Source organism: Piliocolobus tephrosceles, chromosome 8 (genome assembly GCF_002776525.5).
Source record: "Piliocolobus tephrosceles isolate RC106 chromosome 8, ASM277652v3, whole genome shotgun sequence".
NCBI classification, from domain to species: Eukaryota; Metazoa; Chordata; class Mammalia; order Primates; family Cercopithecidae; genus Piliocolobus; species Piliocolobus tephrosceles.
The window spans coordinates 13,401,828-13,421,344 of NC_045441.1; the positions used below are offsets into that span (position 1 = coordinate 13,401,828).

The 19,517-nt window shown below is 54.2% G+C and overlaps 1 protein-coding gene across 2 annotated transcripts in view; it reads left to right on the forward strand.

Annotated features, from left to right (window-relative positions):
• The window catches only part of LIMK1 (LIM domain kinase 1), a 36,608-nt gene that overhangs the window by 5,828 nt on the left and 11,263 nt on the right, over nucleotides 1-19,517 (forward strand). The window contains exons 1-9 of one of the 2 annotated variants that reach the window (XM_023218674.1): nucleotides 3,073-3,395; nucleotides 6,684-6,822; nucleotides 7,140-7,249; nucleotides 9,072-9,278; nucleotides 15,655-15,760; nucleotides 15,857-16,023; nucleotides 17,091-17,274; nucleotides 17,939-18,025; nucleotides 18,938-19,069. In XM_023218674.1, the coding sequence (XP_023074442.1) occupies nucleotides 3,346-3,395; nucleotides 6,684-6,822; nucleotides 7,140-7,249; nucleotides 9,072-9,278; nucleotides 15,655-15,760; nucleotides 15,857-16,023; nucleotides 17,091-17,274; nucleotides 17,939-18,025; nucleotides 18,938-19,069 (1,182 nt within the window). In that variant the 5' untranslated portion in view covers nucleotides 3,073-3,345. Of the gene's footprint in view, nucleotides 1-3,072; nucleotides 3,396-6,683; nucleotides 6,823-7,139; nucleotides 7,250-9,071; nucleotides 9,279-15,654; nucleotides 15,761-15,856; nucleotides 16,024-17,090; nucleotides 17,275-17,938; nucleotides 18,026-18,937; nucleotides 19,070-19,517 lie in introns of those variants that run through there. The other variant, XM_023218673.2, reaches the window with a different exon arrangement.

The following is a 19,517-nucleotide window of genomic DNA, read 5'->3' on the forward strand; positions in this document are numbered from 1 at the left end:
AGGAAGGGAGGGAGGAAGGAAGGGAGGGAAGGGAGGGAAGGAAGGAAAGAAAAGGCTGGGGCTTCCGGGAGGGCATGAGCACTGGTGAATGGCAGGGTGGAACCTGAAGCTGTCTGGTTTTCCAACCTGGGTACTGGGAAGGTGGTGGTTTGTTGACTCTGGTGGAGTTGGGGGTCTGGTTGGGGAGGAGACATGCTCATCTGTGTTGAGCTGGAGGGGACATGGGCTATCCAGGGTGGCTGTGCCCTGCCCAGAGCTAGCCGTGGGAGCCTGAGTCCAGTTGGAGGTAGGAAAGCCAGAAAAAATGGCCCCCTGAGAGCTGGCCCTGATATAGTGAATGGGATTTGTGATGGGGCCAAGAGGAATGAAGGGAAGAACTTGGGGACCCTTGTGTCTGCGGGGAGTGAGGAGATGGAGTCTTGGGTGATGGAGAGAGGGTCAAGAGTAGATAGCCACAGAAACCACAGGAGGGAGGCTGTGATACAGGATGGATATACCTGGCTTTGGAGTGGCCTACCCCAAATCACTCACCAGGAGAGGGGTGAGGCCCCAGGTTGGGGCAGTAAGGAAGAGGCATGTTTGGGCTGTCCCTGGTGTAGTGAAACACAAGAAAGAGGCCGGGTGCAGTGGTTCACGCCTGTAATCCCAGCACTTTGGGAGGCCAAGGTGGGCAGATCACCTGAAGTCAGGAGTTTGAGACCAGCCTGGCCAACATGGTGAAACCCCATCTCTACTAAAAATACAAAAATTAGCTGGGCATGGTGGTGGGCACCTGTAATCCCAGCTACTCAGGAGGCTGAAGCAGAAGAATCGCTTGAACCCGGGAGGCTGTGGTTGCAGTGAGTCAAGATCGCACCACTGCACTCTAGCCTGGGTGACAGAGCAAGACTCCATCTCAAAAAAAAAAAAGAAAAAGAAAAAGTCTTGCTATGGGGGAAGATCCACCAGAAGTAAGAGCCAAAGAGCCAGGGCTTCCACCTTGTGGCTTGTGGGTGTGATACTCCCAACAGCCTCCAAAGCTGGCGGAGCTAACAGTGTCCTCACTGCATGACAGTGAGCAAAGCAGCTCAGGGGGGTCACCGCTCACCTGGGTGCATGGCTGACCACAGCCAGGCTGGCTTTTGGTGGGATGCCCAAGGTGCTAGACTCTGCTTAGTTTTCCTCGGGCCCTGGGCTTTGAGCCCAGCCCGGACCTCACTGCATGCACTGAGACCTTTGTTCCAGGGCCCCTCACCCCTCTGAAGGTGTTCGGGCAGGAGCAGTGTGATAAGGCCATGAGGGGTCTGTCTGCAGCCTCCAGCCCCACGGGGGAGGTGGCCAGTGATTGCCGCCTTCCTGGCCCCTCTTCATGCCCTTCCCAGTGGAACTTCCTAGGGTCCCTGAGTCAGTCACTTGCAAATAATTATGGTGCGCCCACTCTGCATTAGGGCCCTCTCATGACAACCCAGGAAGGGGGTGCTATTTATTAAAGCAATTTTAAGACCAAGCCTGGTAACTCGCCTGTAATCCCAGCACTTTGGGAGGCTGAGGTGGGAGGATTGCTTGAGGCCAGGAGTTTGAGATCAGCCTGGGCAACGTAGTGAGACTCCATCTCTACAAAAGAATTAGCCTGGCGTGGTGGTGCATACCTGTAGTCCCAGCTACTCAGGAGGCTGAGATGGGAGGATCACTTGAACACAGGATGTCGAAGCTGCAGTGAGCTGTGATCATGCCACTGCACTCTGGCCTGGGCGACAGAGCGAGACACTGTCTCAAATTTTTAAAAAGCGATTTTACAAATGAGGTGCAGAGTTCACTCACTTGCCAAAAATCTGACAGCGAGTGAGGAGTAGCGTCAGGACTCGAACTGAGGCAGCCTGGCTTCAGAGCCCACAGTGTACCCACAGCTTAGGCCCACACCTCCCACACCTTCAGGGTCCCTGCCTCCTAGTGGGCCAGACACTCGGTGAACAAATGTAGTGTCAGTTGCCGGGGGACAGCACTCTCAGGAGATGATGTTTAAGGGGAGCAGTGTTTAGAGGATGTCAGGGGTAGGCGGGGGCACGTGTGCAAAGACCCTGGGGTGGGAATGTGCTTGGTGCAACTGAGGACCACGAGGAGGCCAGTGTGTGGGAGTGCAGTCAGCGGCCGGGAGTGCATAGAGCCTTGGCCCCGGGGAAGGTGCCGTTAGCCGTGCAGCATTTTTTTTTTTTTTTTTTTTTGAGAGAGTCTCACTCTTGTCGCCCAGGCTGGAGTACAGTGGCATGATCTCAGCTCACTGCAACCTCCGCCTCCCGGGTTCAAGTGATTCTCCTGCCTCAGCCTCCCAGTAGCTGGGACTACAGGTGCCCACCACCACACCTGGCTAATTTTTGTATTTTTAGTAGTGATGAGGTTTCACCATAGTGGCCAGGCTGCTCTCTTTGAATGTCATAACCTGAGCATCTGAGAGCTACTCCTGTCTCCTGGCCCCTGCTCTTGAGAAAGTCCCAGGCTGATAGGACAGACAGGGTCATGAGTGCTGTGACGGGGGCCTGTGGGCTGCTGGAGGCTCGGCCGGGACCAGATGCTGCCCCTCTTTGTAGAGTGGGACAATTGCTGCAGGGTTGTCACTACGGGGCCTGCCCCTTTTTCTGTTCTGACCTCCCAACCCCTTGCAGGCCCCGCCCCCTTGCTGGCCCCGCCTCCCAGAAGGTTATGACCTGGCTGAGACTGGTCCAGGCTTCCCTTTGGCTCAGATACAGCCCCTGTGGTCCCCTCCGGGAAGCCTCCAGTGCACAACCCCCAGGGCTGCCGCAGCCCTGGTAGCATCTCCTTGGCAGCTGGGTGGGCTGGCCCTGGGCAAGGGGGGCTGAGCATGCTGCTTGCCTGCGGGGTTGGAGCTGGGGCGGGATGCAACCTCCCTTTCTTCAGGGAACCTTTTTGGCGAGGACAAACTGTCCATAGGAAGTCGACCTCTGTTCCCTTGGGGGCAGCAGTGGAAGAGGCAGCTGCTTTTAAGCTTGTCCCTGTCCCCAGAGAAACCTGAGGCCTTCAGTGCCGTTGTCAGGGCCAAGGCTGAGGAGCCTACAGCGTGTGTTCAGGGACGGGCCACAGGCTTCCTGCCTGGGGTCCAAGCCTAGATTGCTCGCTCCCCGCCGACACCAAAGCCCAGGCACAGGGTGCTTCAGCCACTTCCTGTTGCAGGCTCAGACCAAGTCCCCTGGCACCCACGCCGCTGCATCCTCCTCCTGTGCTCTGCAGCCACACTGGCCCCACCCTCTGCAGCCTCCAATCCTGAGCCCCTGAGGGAGGATGGGGAAGCGGCTGGTCTGGCCACCCCTGCCCTCCCTTAGACCTCCAGAGCCCCCAGCGTAGCCACAGAGGATGCTGTTGGCTTCAGCCCCAAGAAGACGCCGCTTCCTCCAGAGGGCTAAGTAAGTGGGAATCCCCCTCCCTACCTGTCCCTGGCCCCAGGCAGGGCCCCTGGTGTAAGGCCTGGGGCTGGAAGCCGACCCACCTAGGTCCAAGCTCTGGGGCAGAACTGAAACTCCTTGGTCACCCTAAGCTGCTCTCGGGGGAGCAGGCCACTGCCAAAGCTTCCAGGACAGTCTCCCCATGAGGTCGGTCCTCCACCTGCTGTTTCTTCACACCTGGTGGTCAGGGATGTGGCCCTGGGCAGAGCAATGATTCCACTCCTGTCACCAGGGAAGCCACCACTGTCTCCCAGCCCAGCCAGCCACCTGGGCCGCGGAGCACCCCTTTCATGCCCTCCGGGTGCCTCCCCCTTCTCCTGCCCCAGCCTGGCTTTGTCCGACCCTGCTCTCAGGGAGGGGTACCCTGGCGTGGGGCCAGGGCACGGCTCTCCCCCCAGGGAGTTTCTCTCTGTCTGGCCCCAGGGCAGCTCTGCACAGCCTCGGTACCTGGTGTGCCTCCCTTGACATCCTTCTTAGGGACAGTCAGGCCTTCTGTGTGGGCACCCAAGAGAGCCAGGCCCAAATGCCTGTAGCTCCTGCCAGAATGCAGGCCTGAGGGGTGAGGGCCGGGGCAAGGGCAGGGACAGGAACTCGTGCATGCTCTCCATCCGCAAAGGTTCACTGAGGCTCCAAGCCCCAGCCACTGAGCCACCACGTCAACCCGGGCCAGGCCTGGGCACCCTGTCTGCAGTGGAGGAAGAGACAGGGTCTCGGGGCAGTTCTGAGGATGCTGGGTGCACAGCGGGGGCCTCACAAGCAGGAATCGCTTATACTCTTTCCTGGGACAAGTGTTATGGATGCCCGGCCTGGGGCTGTGGGGAGCTGGCAGGTCAGTGGCAGACACTGGTGGGCAGACCTAGTGTCTGGTAGAACAGGCTTCAAGGAAGTGGTGACCGGAGAGAAGCCAAGTGTACTCAAACCCTCCCGTGAGTCATACCGCACCGCCGGGTCTTTCACGGCTGCTGAATGTGAGCAGCAGTGATGAAGGTTTGTGAGTTTCTGCATGAGCGAGTGAATGGACCAGTAGCAGTTTCCAGGCTCCCCAGGATGGGGACACTTGGTTACGGCAGTTCCTAATCCCCCACCCACCCACCGCCCACTGCAGAGGCATGCAGGGGCCCTGCTTCCTGCAGGCGGGAGTGAGGGGCACTCCTGTGATGTGGCACCCCTGTGACTGAGGTCATGTGTGATCTGTGCAAGGGCAGGAAGCGAGTCATTGGTCTGCACCGGGTGCGGGGGCTTCCACAAGGGCAGGACCCAAAGTCGGCCTGGCCTCGTGGCTGCAGCACTTCTTGCGTATTAGGTTAGAGCCCCGGAATGGGAGGTGCCCTGCGGACCACCCCCCTCACTGCCTTCCCTCCTCCGCCCCACCCGCGCAGTCGTCTGGTGAACTGCCCGCCCCCCGGTGCGCAGTGACCCTGACATGTCTCCCACCGCCCCTGCCACCGCCACCACCTCCAGTGGCCCGGTCTCCGCATTCCCCATCCCCATGGAGGAATGCACCAGGCCCCCTTTCCTGGATGCGCCCCCACCCACATGCTTCCAAACCCTGGCATTTTCTGCTCCCCCTTTACTCCCAGCCCCTCCCCCAGGCTCCCAGACAAAGGGGAACTGGCTGGATCCTCTTAAAGGGACAGTATCCTGCCAGCTTACTGATGAACTCCCCTCCTCAACCCCAGTTCCCTAGTTATAGGGAATTAGCAATGGCAGACAGCCCGTGAGTGATACTCATGCAGGCCCCAGGCGGTGGAGGGTTTCCTGGGTAGGAAACAGCCCTTAAGGTTCCCTCATCTCATCCAGGTCCCAGTCTTTCCTACCTGCTTCTCTCCTAGATTGTGGCCCTATAGAGCCTGGGTTCTTCTGTCTCTGTGTGACCGACCAACCCATAGCACCCAAACAGCGGCAGAGCTGGACGGACCCCCTAGCCTCTTCTCTGTGTGGGTCTGTACCCTGACCCAGACATGCGCACCCACACCAGGACCCAGTGGGGCACCTGTGTGCCTGCGGTTCACTGGGGCACCCACATTTTGTTTATTTTATTTTTTAGAGGGAGGGTCTTGCTGTGTCACCCAGGCTGGAGTGCAGTGGTGCAATCATAGCACACTGCAGCCTTGAACTCCTGGGCTCAAGCGGTCCTCCCTCCCCAGCCTCCCTAGTAGCTGGGAGTACAGGCCCACACCACTGTATCCTGGCTAATTTTTTAATAATTTTTTTAAGAGATGGGGTCTTACTGTGTTGCCCAGGCTGGCCTCAAACCTCTGGCCTCAAGTGATCCTCCCACCTCAGCCTCCTGAAGTGCTGAGATTTACAGGCATGAGCCACCATGCCCAGCCCAGACCCACATTTCTATATTTGTTCATCCTGGCTGGACAGGGCTGCTGGTCACCACCCCACCGGGATGCTTGGCTGGGAAAAAGCTGGGAATGTAGGTCTAATCCCTGGCCTGTATTGTGGCACCAACAGCCTGTCATTCCTCCCCATCTGCCCTTCAAGGCCCCACCAACCAGGCCTCCCTGGTAGCCTCTAGTGAGGAAACAGGGGAACCCTGACTTTGATGGCCCTGTACACCTGGGGATTCTCCTCCATTCTAATTTTTTTTTTTTTCTCTTGAGACAGAGTGTCACTCTGTTATTCCGGCTGGAGTTCAGTGGCACAATTTCGACTCACTGCAACCACTGCCTCCCTGGTTCAAGTGATTCTTCTGCCTCAGCCTCCCAAGTAGCTGGGATTACAGGTGCCCACCACCATGCCTGGCTAATTTTTGTATTTTTAGTGGGGACGGGGTTTCGCCATCTTGGCCAGGCTGGTCTCAGACTCCTGACCCCAAGTGATCTGCCCACCTCGGCCTCCCGAAGTGCTGGGATTACAGGCGTGAGCCACCACTTTGGGAGGCCGAGGCAGGCAGATCACGAGGTCAAGAGATCGAGACCATCCTGGCCAACATGGTGAAACCCTGTCTCTACTATAAAGACAAAAAATTAGCTGGGCGTGATGGTGCATGCCTGTAGTCCCAGCTACTCAGGAGGCTGAGGCAGGAGGATCACTTGAACCCGGGAGGCAGAGGTTGCAGTGAGCCGAGATCGTGCCACTGCACTCAGGCCTGGCGACAGAGCAAGACTCCGTCTCAAAAAACAAACAAACAAAAAAACTTTTTCTAATTTTTACAAAAGTGCCTGTAGCCAAGGCAGGGTCCCAGGTGCAACAAAGGAGGACGGGAGTGGACGTCTCAGCCCGGCCCCTCTCCCGCAGGTGTTGTGACTGCAGTGCCTCCCTGTCGCACCAGTACTATGAGAAGGATGGACAGCTCTTCTGCAAGAAGGACTACTGGGCCCGCTATGGCGAGTCCTGCCATGGGTGCTCGGAGCAAATCACCAAGGGACTGGTTATGGTGAGCGCCCCCTGCCTTGCACACTCACCTGGGGTGGGGGTGTCCAAGCAGACCCCATGCTCCAGGTCTCTCTCCCATCACTGTCTCTCCTTGCTAGTCTTTGGAGTGTCCCCCGCTTTCTGAGCCTGACTGTCTGTCTGTATCCCTCAGCGCCCCCATCTATGGAGCCAGCTCTGTCCAGGAGCTCAGCAGCTGGCCAGCCAGGTCCCCGCAGTTGTTTTTTTGGTGACGCCCTTCGGAGAAGAGGCCTAGGGGAGGATCTGTGGGGGCTGCTGGGGCCGCTGAGTGGGGCTGTTCCCTCCTCACCCCCGCACCAGGTGGCTGGGGAGCTGAAGTACCACCCCGAGTGTTTCATCTGCCTCACGTGTGGGACCTTTATCGGCGACGGGGACACGTACACACTGGTGGAGCACTCCAAGCTATACTGGTGAGTGCCTTGGCCCCTCCCCGAGCCTAAGGGGCCCACCTGTGTCACAGGTCTGCAAGGACACTGATTGTCCCCCACCCGGGCCTCCTGCCCCTTCCACGTTGGTTTTGCAGGGCAAATGTTCATATCTCCTTTCTTGTCCAGACGTGGAAACAAGGGAAAAGTAACACACAGAAGTCAGTGTGAAAAAGCCTCAGACGGCCAGGCATGGTGGCTCACGCCTGTAATCCCAGCACTTCAGGAATCCAAGGCGGGTGGATCCCTTGAGGCCAGGAGTTCAAGACCAGCCTGGCCAACATGATGGAACCCCATCTCTATTAAAAATTCAAAAATTAACCAGGTGTGGTGGCTTGGGCCTATAATCCCAGCTACTCGAGAGGCTGAGGCAGGAGACTCACTTGAACTTGGGAGGCGGAGGTTGCAGTGAGCCGAGACTGTACCAGTGCTCTCCAGCCTGGGCAACAGAGCAAGACTCTGTCTCAAAAAAAAAAGCCTCAGACATCAGCTTTCTTACTGGCCATGACTGCAGCATGGTGCTGGCACGAACCACCAGAGTTGGGGCAGATACTACAAGTTAAGGACACCATCCCCAGCACAACTGCTCCCTCTTTAGACACCAGCCACAAGGGGTCCCCAACCCATTCACACTTCTGACCGACTAGCTGCAAATTCAGGGACTCCCAAGACCCTGCCAAGTTTGATCGTTTGCTAACAGACTCACAGAACTCAGGAAAGCCTCCATTTAGGATTCCAGTTTCATTATAAAGGACATAGCTCAGGTCCGGCCAAATGAAGAAGCATCTTCCCTCCCTCCCCTAGCACATCAATGTGGTCACTAACCAGGAAGCTTCCCTGAGCTTCAGCAGCCAGAGTTTTTATTGGGATTTCATTACATTGTCATGACTGATTGAGTCATTGGCCGTATGATCAAACTTAGTCTCCAGCCCCCGTTCTTGGAGGTCAGGCTGGTTGAAAGCTGCAACTCTCTTCAAATCACATGATGTCTCTTTGTGGGGCTGAGTCATCTCATTAGTATCAATTCAGGAATAGTCTGAGGGGCTCATGAATAACAAAGATACCCCATTCCAAAGACTTAGAGTCTCCCTCCCAGGAATCAGGACAAAACCCAGACAGATTCTTTCTTAAACAACACCGATCAAGCTGGATTAGAGGACAACGTGGCTTGATCCCAGATGGGCTTTTAATGACTTCCTCCTGAACTGGATTTATCCTCAGGCCTTGTCCTGGCCGCCTTACAGGATCACAGCGGGTAGACAGACCCGAATGACTCAGAGGGACGAGGGCTGGCTGGGCACGCACAGTTCCTGCTCCCAGTTCCATAGGAGAAGTGAAAGAAAAAGCTGGCCAGGTGCAATGACTTACGCCTGTAATCCCAGCACTTTGGGAGGCCAAGGTGGGCAGATCACCTGAGGTCGGGAGTTTGAGACCAGCCTGACCAACCTGGTGAAACTGTCTCTACTAAAAATACAAAATTAGCCAGTCATGGTGGTGTGTGCCCGTAATCCCAGCTACTCAGGAGGCTGAGGCAGGAGAATCGCCTGAACCCAGGAGGCGGAGGTTACAGTGAGCCAAGATCGCACCACTGCACTTTTGGGCAATAGCTAGCTTTCCTTTTCTTTTGAGATGGAGTCTCGCTTTGTCGCCCAGGCTGGGGTGCAGTGTTGTAATCAACAGAACGAGACTCCATCTCTAAAAGAAAGGAAGTGGGTGGGGGAAGAGCCTGGGGCTGGGGGCTGCAGGGATGCTGAAACTGATGATGCTCTTGACACTCTTTCCTTCCCACCCCTGGCGGCTCTTGCAGTGGGCACTGCTACTACCAGACTGTGGTGACCCCCGTCATCGAGCAAATCCTGCCCGACTCCCCCGGCTCCCACCTGCCCCACACCGTCACCCTAGTGTCCATCCCAGCCTCATCTCATGGCAAGCGTGGACTTTCAGTCTCCATCGACCCCCCGCACGGCCCGCCAGGCTGCGGCACCGAACACGCACACACCGTCCGCGTCCAGGGGTGAGTGGCCAGCCTGGCGAGGCTGCCGTCGGTGTGGCTGTGGCCGTTGATGTGGGTGGCAGAGTCTGGCACTGGGGGCCCTGACAATGAATGGGCGAGTGTTTGGGTGCAGTTGGGGCCCAGCTCTGACAACCTGGTTTACCAGATTTCTGGCCCAGTCATTCCTCTGAATACCATTACAAATGCCAGATACAATAAAAAGACATTTCAGCCGGGCATGGTGGCTCACACCTGTAATCTCAGCACTTTGGGAGGCTGAGGTGGGTGGATCACCTGAGGTCAGGAGTTCGAGACTAGCCTAGGCAACGTGGTGAAACCCCGTGTCTACTAAAAATACAAACATAGCCGGGCGTGTTGGTGGGTGCCTGTAGTCCCAGCTACTTGGGAGGCTGAGGCAGGAGAATCACTCGAACCTGGGAGGTGGAGGTTGCAGTGAGCCCAGACTGCCATTGCACTCCAAGCTGGGCAGCAAGAGTGAAACTCTGTATCAAAAAATAAAAAATAAAAAAAACACACCCAAAAAATAAAAAGACATTTTCTTTAGTCCATGTCTGATCCAACAAGAAAGAGGGGGAACCAAGTCAGGAATGAGCGAAGAGGCTGGGTGCAGTGACTCACGCCTGTCATCCCAGCACTTTGGGAGGCCAAAGTGGGAGGATCACTTGAGGCCAGAAGTTTGAGACCAGCTTGGGCAACATAGCGAGACCTCCGTCTCTACAAAAAAAAAAAAACTAAAAATTGACCAGGCATGTTGAAATCACTGAACACATAGAGGCTGGGCATGGTAGCTCACACCTATAATTGAAGCACTCTGAGAGGCTGAGATGAGAGGATCACTTGAGGCCAGGAGTTCGAAACCAGCCTTTGCAACGTTGTAGTCACAGCTACTTGGGAGGCTGAGGCGGGAGGATCTCTTGAGCCCAGGAAGTCGGGGCTACAGTGAGCTATAATTGCGCCACTGCACTCCAGCCTGGGCAATGGAGCAAAACCCTGTCTCAAAAAAATGGGGCAGGGCCAATAAAGATGAGATTACTATGTGACTTTGAGCAGCTCCTTTCTCTCTGGGCTTTGGGTGTCTGTTTGAACAATGAGGGAGGTGGATACCTTGGAGCCTTCTAAGATTTCTGTGGAGCCTTTATTGACACCTTGAGAAGTAGCATGCAGTGTTTCTACTTTTGGGCCGTTGCTCGCTTTCTTTTTTTTTTTTTTTTGAGACAGAGTCGCACTCTGTCGCCCAGGCTGGGGTGCAGTGGTGTGGTATCATCTCACTGCAACCTCCACCTCCCAGGTTCAAGCAATTCTTGCATCTCAGCCTCCCAAGTAGCTGGGACTACAGGCAAACCATGCCTGGCTAATTTTTGTATTTTTAGTAAAGATAGGGTTTCACCATATTGGCTAGACTAGTTTCAAACTACTGGGCTCAAGTGATCCTCCCTCCTCAGCCTCCCAAAGTGCTGGGATTACAGTTGTGAGTCACCATGCCCGGCCCAAGTGCTAGCTCTCATTTGATGCAGTGAATGTTTCTTGCCTACCTGTCAGGTGCCCAGGACTGCATAGGCATTGGTGAGATTCACAGGTGGCCCTGGGGACAGAAAATGATACTGGGCTTGACTGTGTGTCTCCATCCCTGCCTTGACATCAGCCAAGCCAGCAGCTGCTTTACATACACGAGTGAGCAGACAGCTGCTGAAAGAGACGAGGAAACTCCCAGACCAACGGCTCTTTCCAGAGGGCCAAGGGAGGTCCCCACAGAATCAGAGGCTGCAGCTGGTCCCTGAAATCCAGGCAGAATTTTAGAAATGAAGGCAGTCAGCTGGGTGCAGCGGCTAATGCCTGTTATCTCAGCCACTTCGGAGGGCTGAGGTGAGAGGATTGCTTGAGCCCAGGAGGTGGAGGCTACAGCGAGCTATGGTGATGCCACTGCATTTCAGCTTGGGCTGGACAGAGCGAGACCCTGTCTCTAAAATAAAAATAAAGAAGAGAGTTCATGACATCTCCTCCCTGTCTGTCTCACTGGGTAAGCATTCTGCCCAGCCAACATCTGGAACATCCCAGTAATTTCTGCAAAGAGCCACACCCTTCCCGGAAAGAGTCCAACTTGCCAAAGATTTACTTGTTTGTTTTAAACTGGTTTTAGTTGACTGCTTTTCATTTTGTGTATAGCAGCATTTTAAGGAAGGTCTAATTTATCCAAGCCACCTGCTGCTTTAGCAAACCAAGGGAGAGGATGTGAGATTATAAGTAATTTATATATGTATGTTTTATATATATATATACACACACACATATATAATTTTTTTTGAGACAGGGTCTTGCTCTGTTATACAGGCTGGAGTGCAGTGGCAAAATCATAGCTCACTGCAGCCTCAAACTCCTGTGCTCAAGCAATCCACTCATCTCGGCCCCCTAAGTAGCTGAGACTATAGGCACACACCACCACACCCAGCTAATTTTTAAAATTTTTGTAGAGACTGAGCCTTGCTGTGTCGCCCAGGCTGGTCTCGAACTCCTGGACTCAAGCGATCCTCCCACATTAGCCTCCCAAAGTGCTGGGATTACAGGCATGAGCCACCATGCCTGGCTTATTTTTAAGGCTATATGCATGCAAAGCCTGTATCAATAAAAATATTTTCTTTGGTTTTTTTCAACTTTTCATCTTCACATTTTGTAGATTTATAGAAAATCTGCTAAAATAATAAGTCCGTTGAATACATACACACCCTTCACCAAGGTTCACCAATTCGTAACTACCATATTTGGGAGTTATATGTGTGTCTCTCTATATATACGTATACGGATACAGATACATATAGATGTTTAGTGACTTGTTTATATTTGTACATATATGTATATGTTGTTATTTATTGTTCTTTTGGGAGTAAGTTGCAGGGATGATTGACTCCCCCACAAATATGCTAGAGATTCTCAAAAGAAGGGCCTTCTTTTTTAATTTTTATTTTTGGAGACAGGGTATCACTGTCAACCAGGCTGGAGTGCAGTGATGCAATCACAGCTCACTGCAGCCTCAACCTCCCGGGCTCAAGTGATCCTCCCACCTCTGCCTCCCCAGTAGCTGGGACTACAGGCACAGGCCACCACACCTGACTAGGCATTCTCTTATATAATTATCAATTGTATCTTATAGTACAGTGATCACATTTTGGAAATTTAACATTGATACCATTATCTAATACACAGACCATATTCAAATTTTGCCAATTGTCTCTATACTGAACTACTAAACTGTCCTTTATAGCAGTCTCCCCCGATCCACAATCCAGTCCATGATCAACATTGCGTTTAATCGTCATGTCTCATCAGTATCTTTGTTTTTTTTTTTTTTTTCTTGAGATGGAGTTTCGCTCTTGTTGCCTAGGCTGGAACACAATTGGCGCAATCTCAGCTCATCACAACCTCCGCCTTCCAGGCTTAAGTGATTCTCCTGCCTCAGCCTCCTAAGTAGCTGAGATTACAGGCGTGCACTGTCATGCATGCCTAATTTTTGTGTTTTTAATAGAGATGGGGTTTCACCATGTTGCCCAGGCTGGTCTTGAACTCCTGACCTCAAATGATCCACCTACCTCAGCCTCCCAAAGTGCTGGGTTTACAGGCATGAGCCACTGCGCCCGGCCATTTCCCCAGCCTTTCATTGCCCTTAACGACCTTGACATTTTTGAAGTATACAGGCCAGTCATTAAAGTAAAATGTTTTTCCTTTTCTTTTTTTTTAGAAAGAGAGACAGGGTCTCACTGTGTTGCCCAGGCTGGTCTCAGACTCCTGGGCTCAAGTGATCCTTCCGCCTCAGCCTCCCAAAGTGCTGGGATTACAGGCGTGAGCCACCGCGCCCGCCCTCGTATCTGGGTTTGACTAATGTTTCCTCTTAGGGAGACAGGCTCTGCGGGTTTGGCCTGACACTGAATAAGTGATCCTCTGTCCTTCCGAGTGGATCTTGCCAGGAGACATATGATGTCAGCGTGCCCTTTGCTGAGGATGTTTGCTTTGATTACTTCTTTTTCCCTACTGTAAGGATTTTTTTCCCTTGGTCATCAATAAACCATTTGTGAGATTTGAGTCTGTAAATATCCTGTTCCCAAAAACCCTTCCCCAAATGATTTTAGCATCTATTGATGATTCTTGCCTGTAGCAATTATTACTAGGGTGGCTACCAAATGCTGAATTTCTAACTCTGTTCTTCCTTCTGCATTTATGACTATAAGGAAGAGCTTCTCCCCAATATGAGAATAGTCTTTCTGTTTGCTTGCTTGTTTGTTTGAGATAGGGTCTCGCTCTGTTGCCCAGGCTGGAGTGCAGTGACACGATCATAGCTCACTGCAGCCTCGACTTCATGGGCTCAAGTGATCCTCCAGCCTCAGCCTCTCAAGTAGCTAGGACTACCGGCAGCACCACCATGCCTGGCTAATTTTTTATTTTTTGTAACAGTTAGGTTTCACTATTTTGCTCAGGCTTGTCTCGAACTCCTGGCCTCAACCTCCCAAATAGCTGGGATTACAGGAGTGTGCCACCATGCCCAGCTAATTTTCTTTAAAAAATGTCATAGATATGGGGTCTTGCTATGCTGCCCAGGCTGGTCTCAAACCGCTAGTCTTGAGCAATCCTCCCACCTTGGCCTCCGCGCTGGGATTGCAGGCTTGAGCCACCACACCTGGCCGTTTTTCTTAAAGTTCTCAGTCTCCTCTCTGCCTTACCCCCATCCCCTTTTCCATCTCCAGGACCTAGGGCGGAGACAAAGCGACCATTCCCTGAAGAGCTTGTATGAGGCAAAATGAAAACCAGGTCCCAGGCCGGGCACGGTGGCTCACGCCTGTAATCCCAACACTTTGGGAAGCCAAGGCAGGTAGATCACCTGAGGTCGGGAGTTCGAGACCAGCCTGACCAACATGGAGAAACCCCATCTCTACTAAAAATACAAAATTAGCCCGTTGTGGTGGCGCATGCCTATAGTCCCAGCTACTCGGGAGGCTGAAGCAGGAGAATCACTTGAACCTGGGAGGCGGAGGTTGCAGTGAGCCGAGACCGTGCCATTGCACTCCAGCCTGAGCAACAAGAGCGAAACTCTGTCTCAAAAAAAAAAAAAAAAAAAAAAGGAAAGGGAAGGGAAAGAGAAAGGGAAGGGAAAGGGAAGGGAAACCAGGTCCCTAACACCGAAGAGTTAAAAGAAACAAGTACATTTGGCAAATTGATCTTTTTGTGAAAGCTTATGGGCAACTGATTGAGGGTCTCTTTCCCATCTTCACCCTGCAGTTGTGGCTCACAGCAAGCTGCCAGATCCCTTCTGCCAATGCAGGAGCAATAGAGCTTGGCCTCCTCTTGCAGGGCGAGTTTGGGAGTCAGACAGGAAGCCACTAATCCAAGATCTTTTTGGGACCCAAGGCACTCACCTGCCCCAAGCATACCAGACAGGCCAGGCGCAGTGACTCATGTCTGTAATCCTAGCACTTTGTTTTAGCTTTTGTTTTGAGACTGAGTCTCGCTCTGTCACCCAGGCTGGAGTGCAGTGGCAGAATCTCGACTTACTGCAACCTCCGCCTCCCAGGTTCAAGCGATTCTCCTGCCTCAGCCTCCCAAGTAGCTGGGACTACAGGCGCCCACTGCCACGCTCGGCTAATTTTTGTGTTTTCAGTAGAGATGGGGTTTCACCAAGTTGGCCAGGCTGGTCTCAAACTCCTGACTTCAAGTGATCTGCCCGTCTCGGCCTCCCAAAGTGTTGGGATTACAGGCGTGAGCCACCGTGCCCGGCCAGTTCTAGCAGTTTGGGAGGCCAAGGTGGGTAGATTGCCTGAGCTCAGGAGTTCAAGACCAGCCTGGGAAATAGGTGAAACCCCGTCTCTACCAAAAATACAAAAAATTAGCGGGGTGTGGTGGTTTACACCTGTAATCCCAGCTACTCAGGAGGCTGAGGTGCGAGAATCGCTTGAACTCGGGAAGTGGAGGCTACAGTGAGCCGTGATTGTGCCACTGCACTCCAGCCTGGTCAACAGTGAGATTGTGTCCCCTAAAAAAAAAAAAAAAACCCAAAAATCGAGACCAAGCATACCTGGGAGTTGGAACGATAGATCTGTTCCCCCAGGGTAGAGACAATGATCCACTGAATGGGAGCAGCTGAGCATCTCGTGTGGGTGGCCAGTGCCTACAAGCATGCCACCTTTCTCCACCTCACACCTGTGGCAGACATCAGTAATTGATTACAGAATTCCTCCTCTGAAACCAGAACTCGGTGTTCTGGCCGTCTACTACTTCCCAGTCACATGAGGTAGAATCCTCCGCCTGCTCACCCCGGATCTGGTCCCCTTCGCCTTGATTTCCTGTTGGGGTGAGGGACAGGCGGGCACTGGCCTGACCCCTGCCCTACCCACAGAGTGGATCCAGGCTGCATGAGCCCAGATGTGAAGAATTCCATCCACATCGGAGACCGGATCTTGGAAATCAATGGCACACCCATCCGAAATGTGCCCCTGGATGAGGTACGGTCCTGAGTCTGGGGGGCGGGATGGGAGGCAGTGCCTTCATGCCTAGCCCCCTCCCCACCCCACCCCCGTTCACATGCCTGCTGTCCCCAGATTGACCTGCTGATTCAGGAAACCAGCCGTCTGCTCCAGCTCACCCTCGAGCACGACCCTCATGATACACTGGGCCACGGGCTGGGGCCTGAGACCAGCCCCCTGAGCTCTCCGGTTCACACTCCTAGCGGGGAGGCGGGCGGCTCTGCCCGGCAGAAACCTGTCTTGTAAGTCAGCCTGCTCCTTGGTTCAGCTGGGTGCTTTCACTCCTGCTAGGACTCAGGAGCTGTGGGACTTAGGTCAGGGAGCCAGCCCTGCACAAATGCAGCCCAGGCTTGAGCCAGGGAGGTGGAGGCTGCAGTGAGCTGTCATCACACCACTGCTCTCCAGCCTAGGTGACAAAACAAGACCCAGTCTCAAAAAAAAAAGAGGCCGGGCGCGGTGGCTCAAGCCTGTAATCCCAGCACTTTGGGAGGCCGAGACGGGCGGATCACGACGTCAGGAGATCGAGACCATCCTGGCTAACACGGTGAAACCCCGTCTCTACTAAAAATACAAAAACTAGCTGGGCGAGGTGGCGGGCACCTGTAGTCTCAGCTACTCGGGAGGCTGAGGCAGGAGAATGGCGTAAACCCAGGAGGCGGAGCTTGCAGTGAGCTGAGATCCGGCCACTGCACTCCAGTCCCGGGGACAGAGCAAGACTCCGCCTCAAAAAAAAAAAAAAAAAGAGAGGAAACACATTTTCTAAAAAACCGGGGGCGGGGCCGGGCGTGGTGGCTGATGCCTGTAATCCCAGCACTTTGGGAGGCCGAGGCAGGCGGATCACCTGAGGTCAGGAGTTCAAGACCAGCCTGGCCAACGTGGTGAAACCCCATCTTTACTGAAAATACAAAAATTAGCCAGGCTTGGTGGCAGGTGCCTATAGTCCCAGCTACTTGGGACGCTGAGGCAGATGAATCACCTGAACCCAGGAGGCGGAGGTTGCAGTGAGCCAAGGTCACGCCACTACACTCCAGCCTGGGTGACAGAGCGAGACTCTGTCTCAAAAACAAAAAGGATGACAGCGTGGGATCTGAGGGGTTGGGGGGAGCTCGGGGCTGCCACTAGAGCCAGGATAGGCTGAGACACTGGGATGGGCAGCCTTTGGACTGTCCCAGGCAGGCCCTCCCAAAGCAGGGGGTGATTGCATAGACTGGCATGGACAGGGGCATGCAGGCAGGAGGAGGAAGGGGCAGGGCCTTGGCCAGGTGCCACCTGTCCCCTAGTGGCACTGGGCACCATGTGTGCCCCCCAGGAGAAGCTGCAGCATCGACAGGTCTCCAGGTGCCGGCTCACTGGGCTCCCCGGCCTCCCAGCGCAAGGACCTGGGTCGCTCTGAGTCCCTCCGCGTAGTCTGCCGGCCACACCGCATCTTCCGGCCGTCGGACCTCATCCACGGGGAGGTGCTGGGCAAGGGCTGCTTTGGCCAGGCCATCAAGGTACAGAGCATGCCAGGGTCTCGGGGGACAGTCTGGGTGGGACCCCTCCATTCTCCTTCCTCCCCAGTCTATGGATACACAGTGGAAGGGGTATCTGGCTTCTAGACTCCCTGGCCAGTGCCCTCTCCTCCACCTTGGCCTCCTGGAGCTAATTAGGAGCAGGGGACCTCCCACAGGTAGACTAAGACCTTACGTGCAGGAGGTCATTGAAAGGTGGCCCCTAGCCGGGCGCAGTGGTTTATCCCTGTAATCCCAGCACTGTGAGAGGCTAAGGCTGTAGCATTGCTTGAACTAGGAATTCAATACCAGCCTTGACCTCATCTCTACAAAAAAATTTAAAAATTAATTGGGTATAGTGGTGCACGCCTGTGGTCCAAGCTACTTGGGTGGCTTAGGCGGGAGGATTGTGAGCCAGGAGTTCGAGGCTGCAGTGAGCTATGATCATGCCACTGCATTCCAGCCTGGGCAATAGAGCAAGACCCCATCTCAAAAAAGAAAATGAATACATCCCTTCCACTTGGGTGTTTGGGAACATCCCATGCGCAGCCTAGAGTGTGAAGCCATCTACACGTCTCCCTGGCAGTCCTGGGGTGGAGATGGGGCTTCCAAGAAGGCGGGCTTACAGCAGAGACCCTGTCTTTACACCTCTGTGTCCCACATGCAGGTGACACACCGTGAGACGGGTGAGGTGATGGTGATGAAGGAGCTGATTCGGTTCGACGAGGAGACCCAGAGGACGTTCCTCAAGGAGGTCAGTGATCGGAAGGCTGTCTTCCCTCCAGAGGGCCTTCCAAGTGCTCACCTCTACCCCTCAACACAGGTCAGGAAAGGGCTCAGAGACCCATGGAAAGACGAGAGAGCAGGCCAGGTGCAGGGGCTCACACCTGTAATCCCAACACTTCGGGAGGTTAAGGAGAGAGGATACTTTGAGACCAACCTGGGCAACATAGCAAGACCCTGTCTCTACAAAAAAATTTTAAATTTACCGAGCTTGGCGATGTGCACCTGTCATCCCAGCTACTCTGGGGGCTGAGGTGGGAGGATTGCTTGAGCCCAGGAGTTGGAGGCTGCAGTGAGCCATGATCACACCACTGCACTCCAGCCTGGGGAACGAGACAAGGCCCTGTCTCCAAAAAAAAAAAAGTAACTGCATTGGTCGTTACGTGGCTCACACCTGTAATCCCAGTACTTTGGGAGGCTGAGCCGGGCAGATCACTTGAGGTCGGGAGTTCAAAACCACCCTGGCCAACATGGTGAAACCCCTGTCTTTACTAAAAATACAAAAATTAGCCAGGCATGGTGGCGGGTGCCTGTAGTCCCAGCTACTCGGGAGGCTGAGGCAGGAGAATTTCTTGAACTCAGGAGGCGGAGGTTGCAGTGAGCCAAGATCGTGCCACTGCAGTGCAGCCTGGGTGACAGAGTGAGACTCCTTCTCAAAAAAAAAAAAAAAACAGAAAGTAACTGCAGGCAGGGGACTGGGAAAAAGAGCATCGCTGGGGGTGGGGGCAGCTCAAGCAGAGGGCACAGCAGCCGGTGAGTGTGGCAGAGACAGGAGAGGGGAGCTGGGGAGACCGTCCCTAGCACCTGGTGGGATGGAGAAAGGAGAAGCAAACCCAGGCACAGCTCGGACCACACGGCGCCCAGCCCGTTTGTGCCCCGCCAGGTGAAGGTCATGCGATGCCTGGAACACCCCAACGTGCTCAAGTTCATCGGGGTGCTCTACAAGGACAAGAGGCTCAACTTCATCACTGAGTACATCAAGGGCGGCACCCTCCGGGGCATCATCAAGAGCATGGTGAGTCCTGGGCAGAGCCAGCCACCCCCGCTGTGTGGCCCCGGGCAAGGCAGCTCCCTCTGTGGGCCTCAGTCTCTTCTCTTCAATGGGGAGCAGCCACGGGGATCTCAAAGGCCCTCTGAACCCTGATTCCTAATCAAATAGGGGAATGACCGACTCCATTGAAAGCTGGGAAAGGCCAGGTACAATGGTGCACACCTGTTATTCCAGCACTTTGGGAGGCCAAGGCAAGAGGATCACTTGAGGCCAGGAATTCAAGGCTGCAGTGAGCTGTGATCTCACCACTGCACTCCAGCCTGGACCACAGAGCAAGACCCTATCTCAAAAACTAAAATAAAATTCAGAGCTTTCCTTAAGGATTTGAATAAAATTACAAATCCATCTTTAGAAATAAAGTGCTCAGGCCTGGCGCGGTGGCTCATGCCTGTAGTCCCAGTACTTTGGGAGG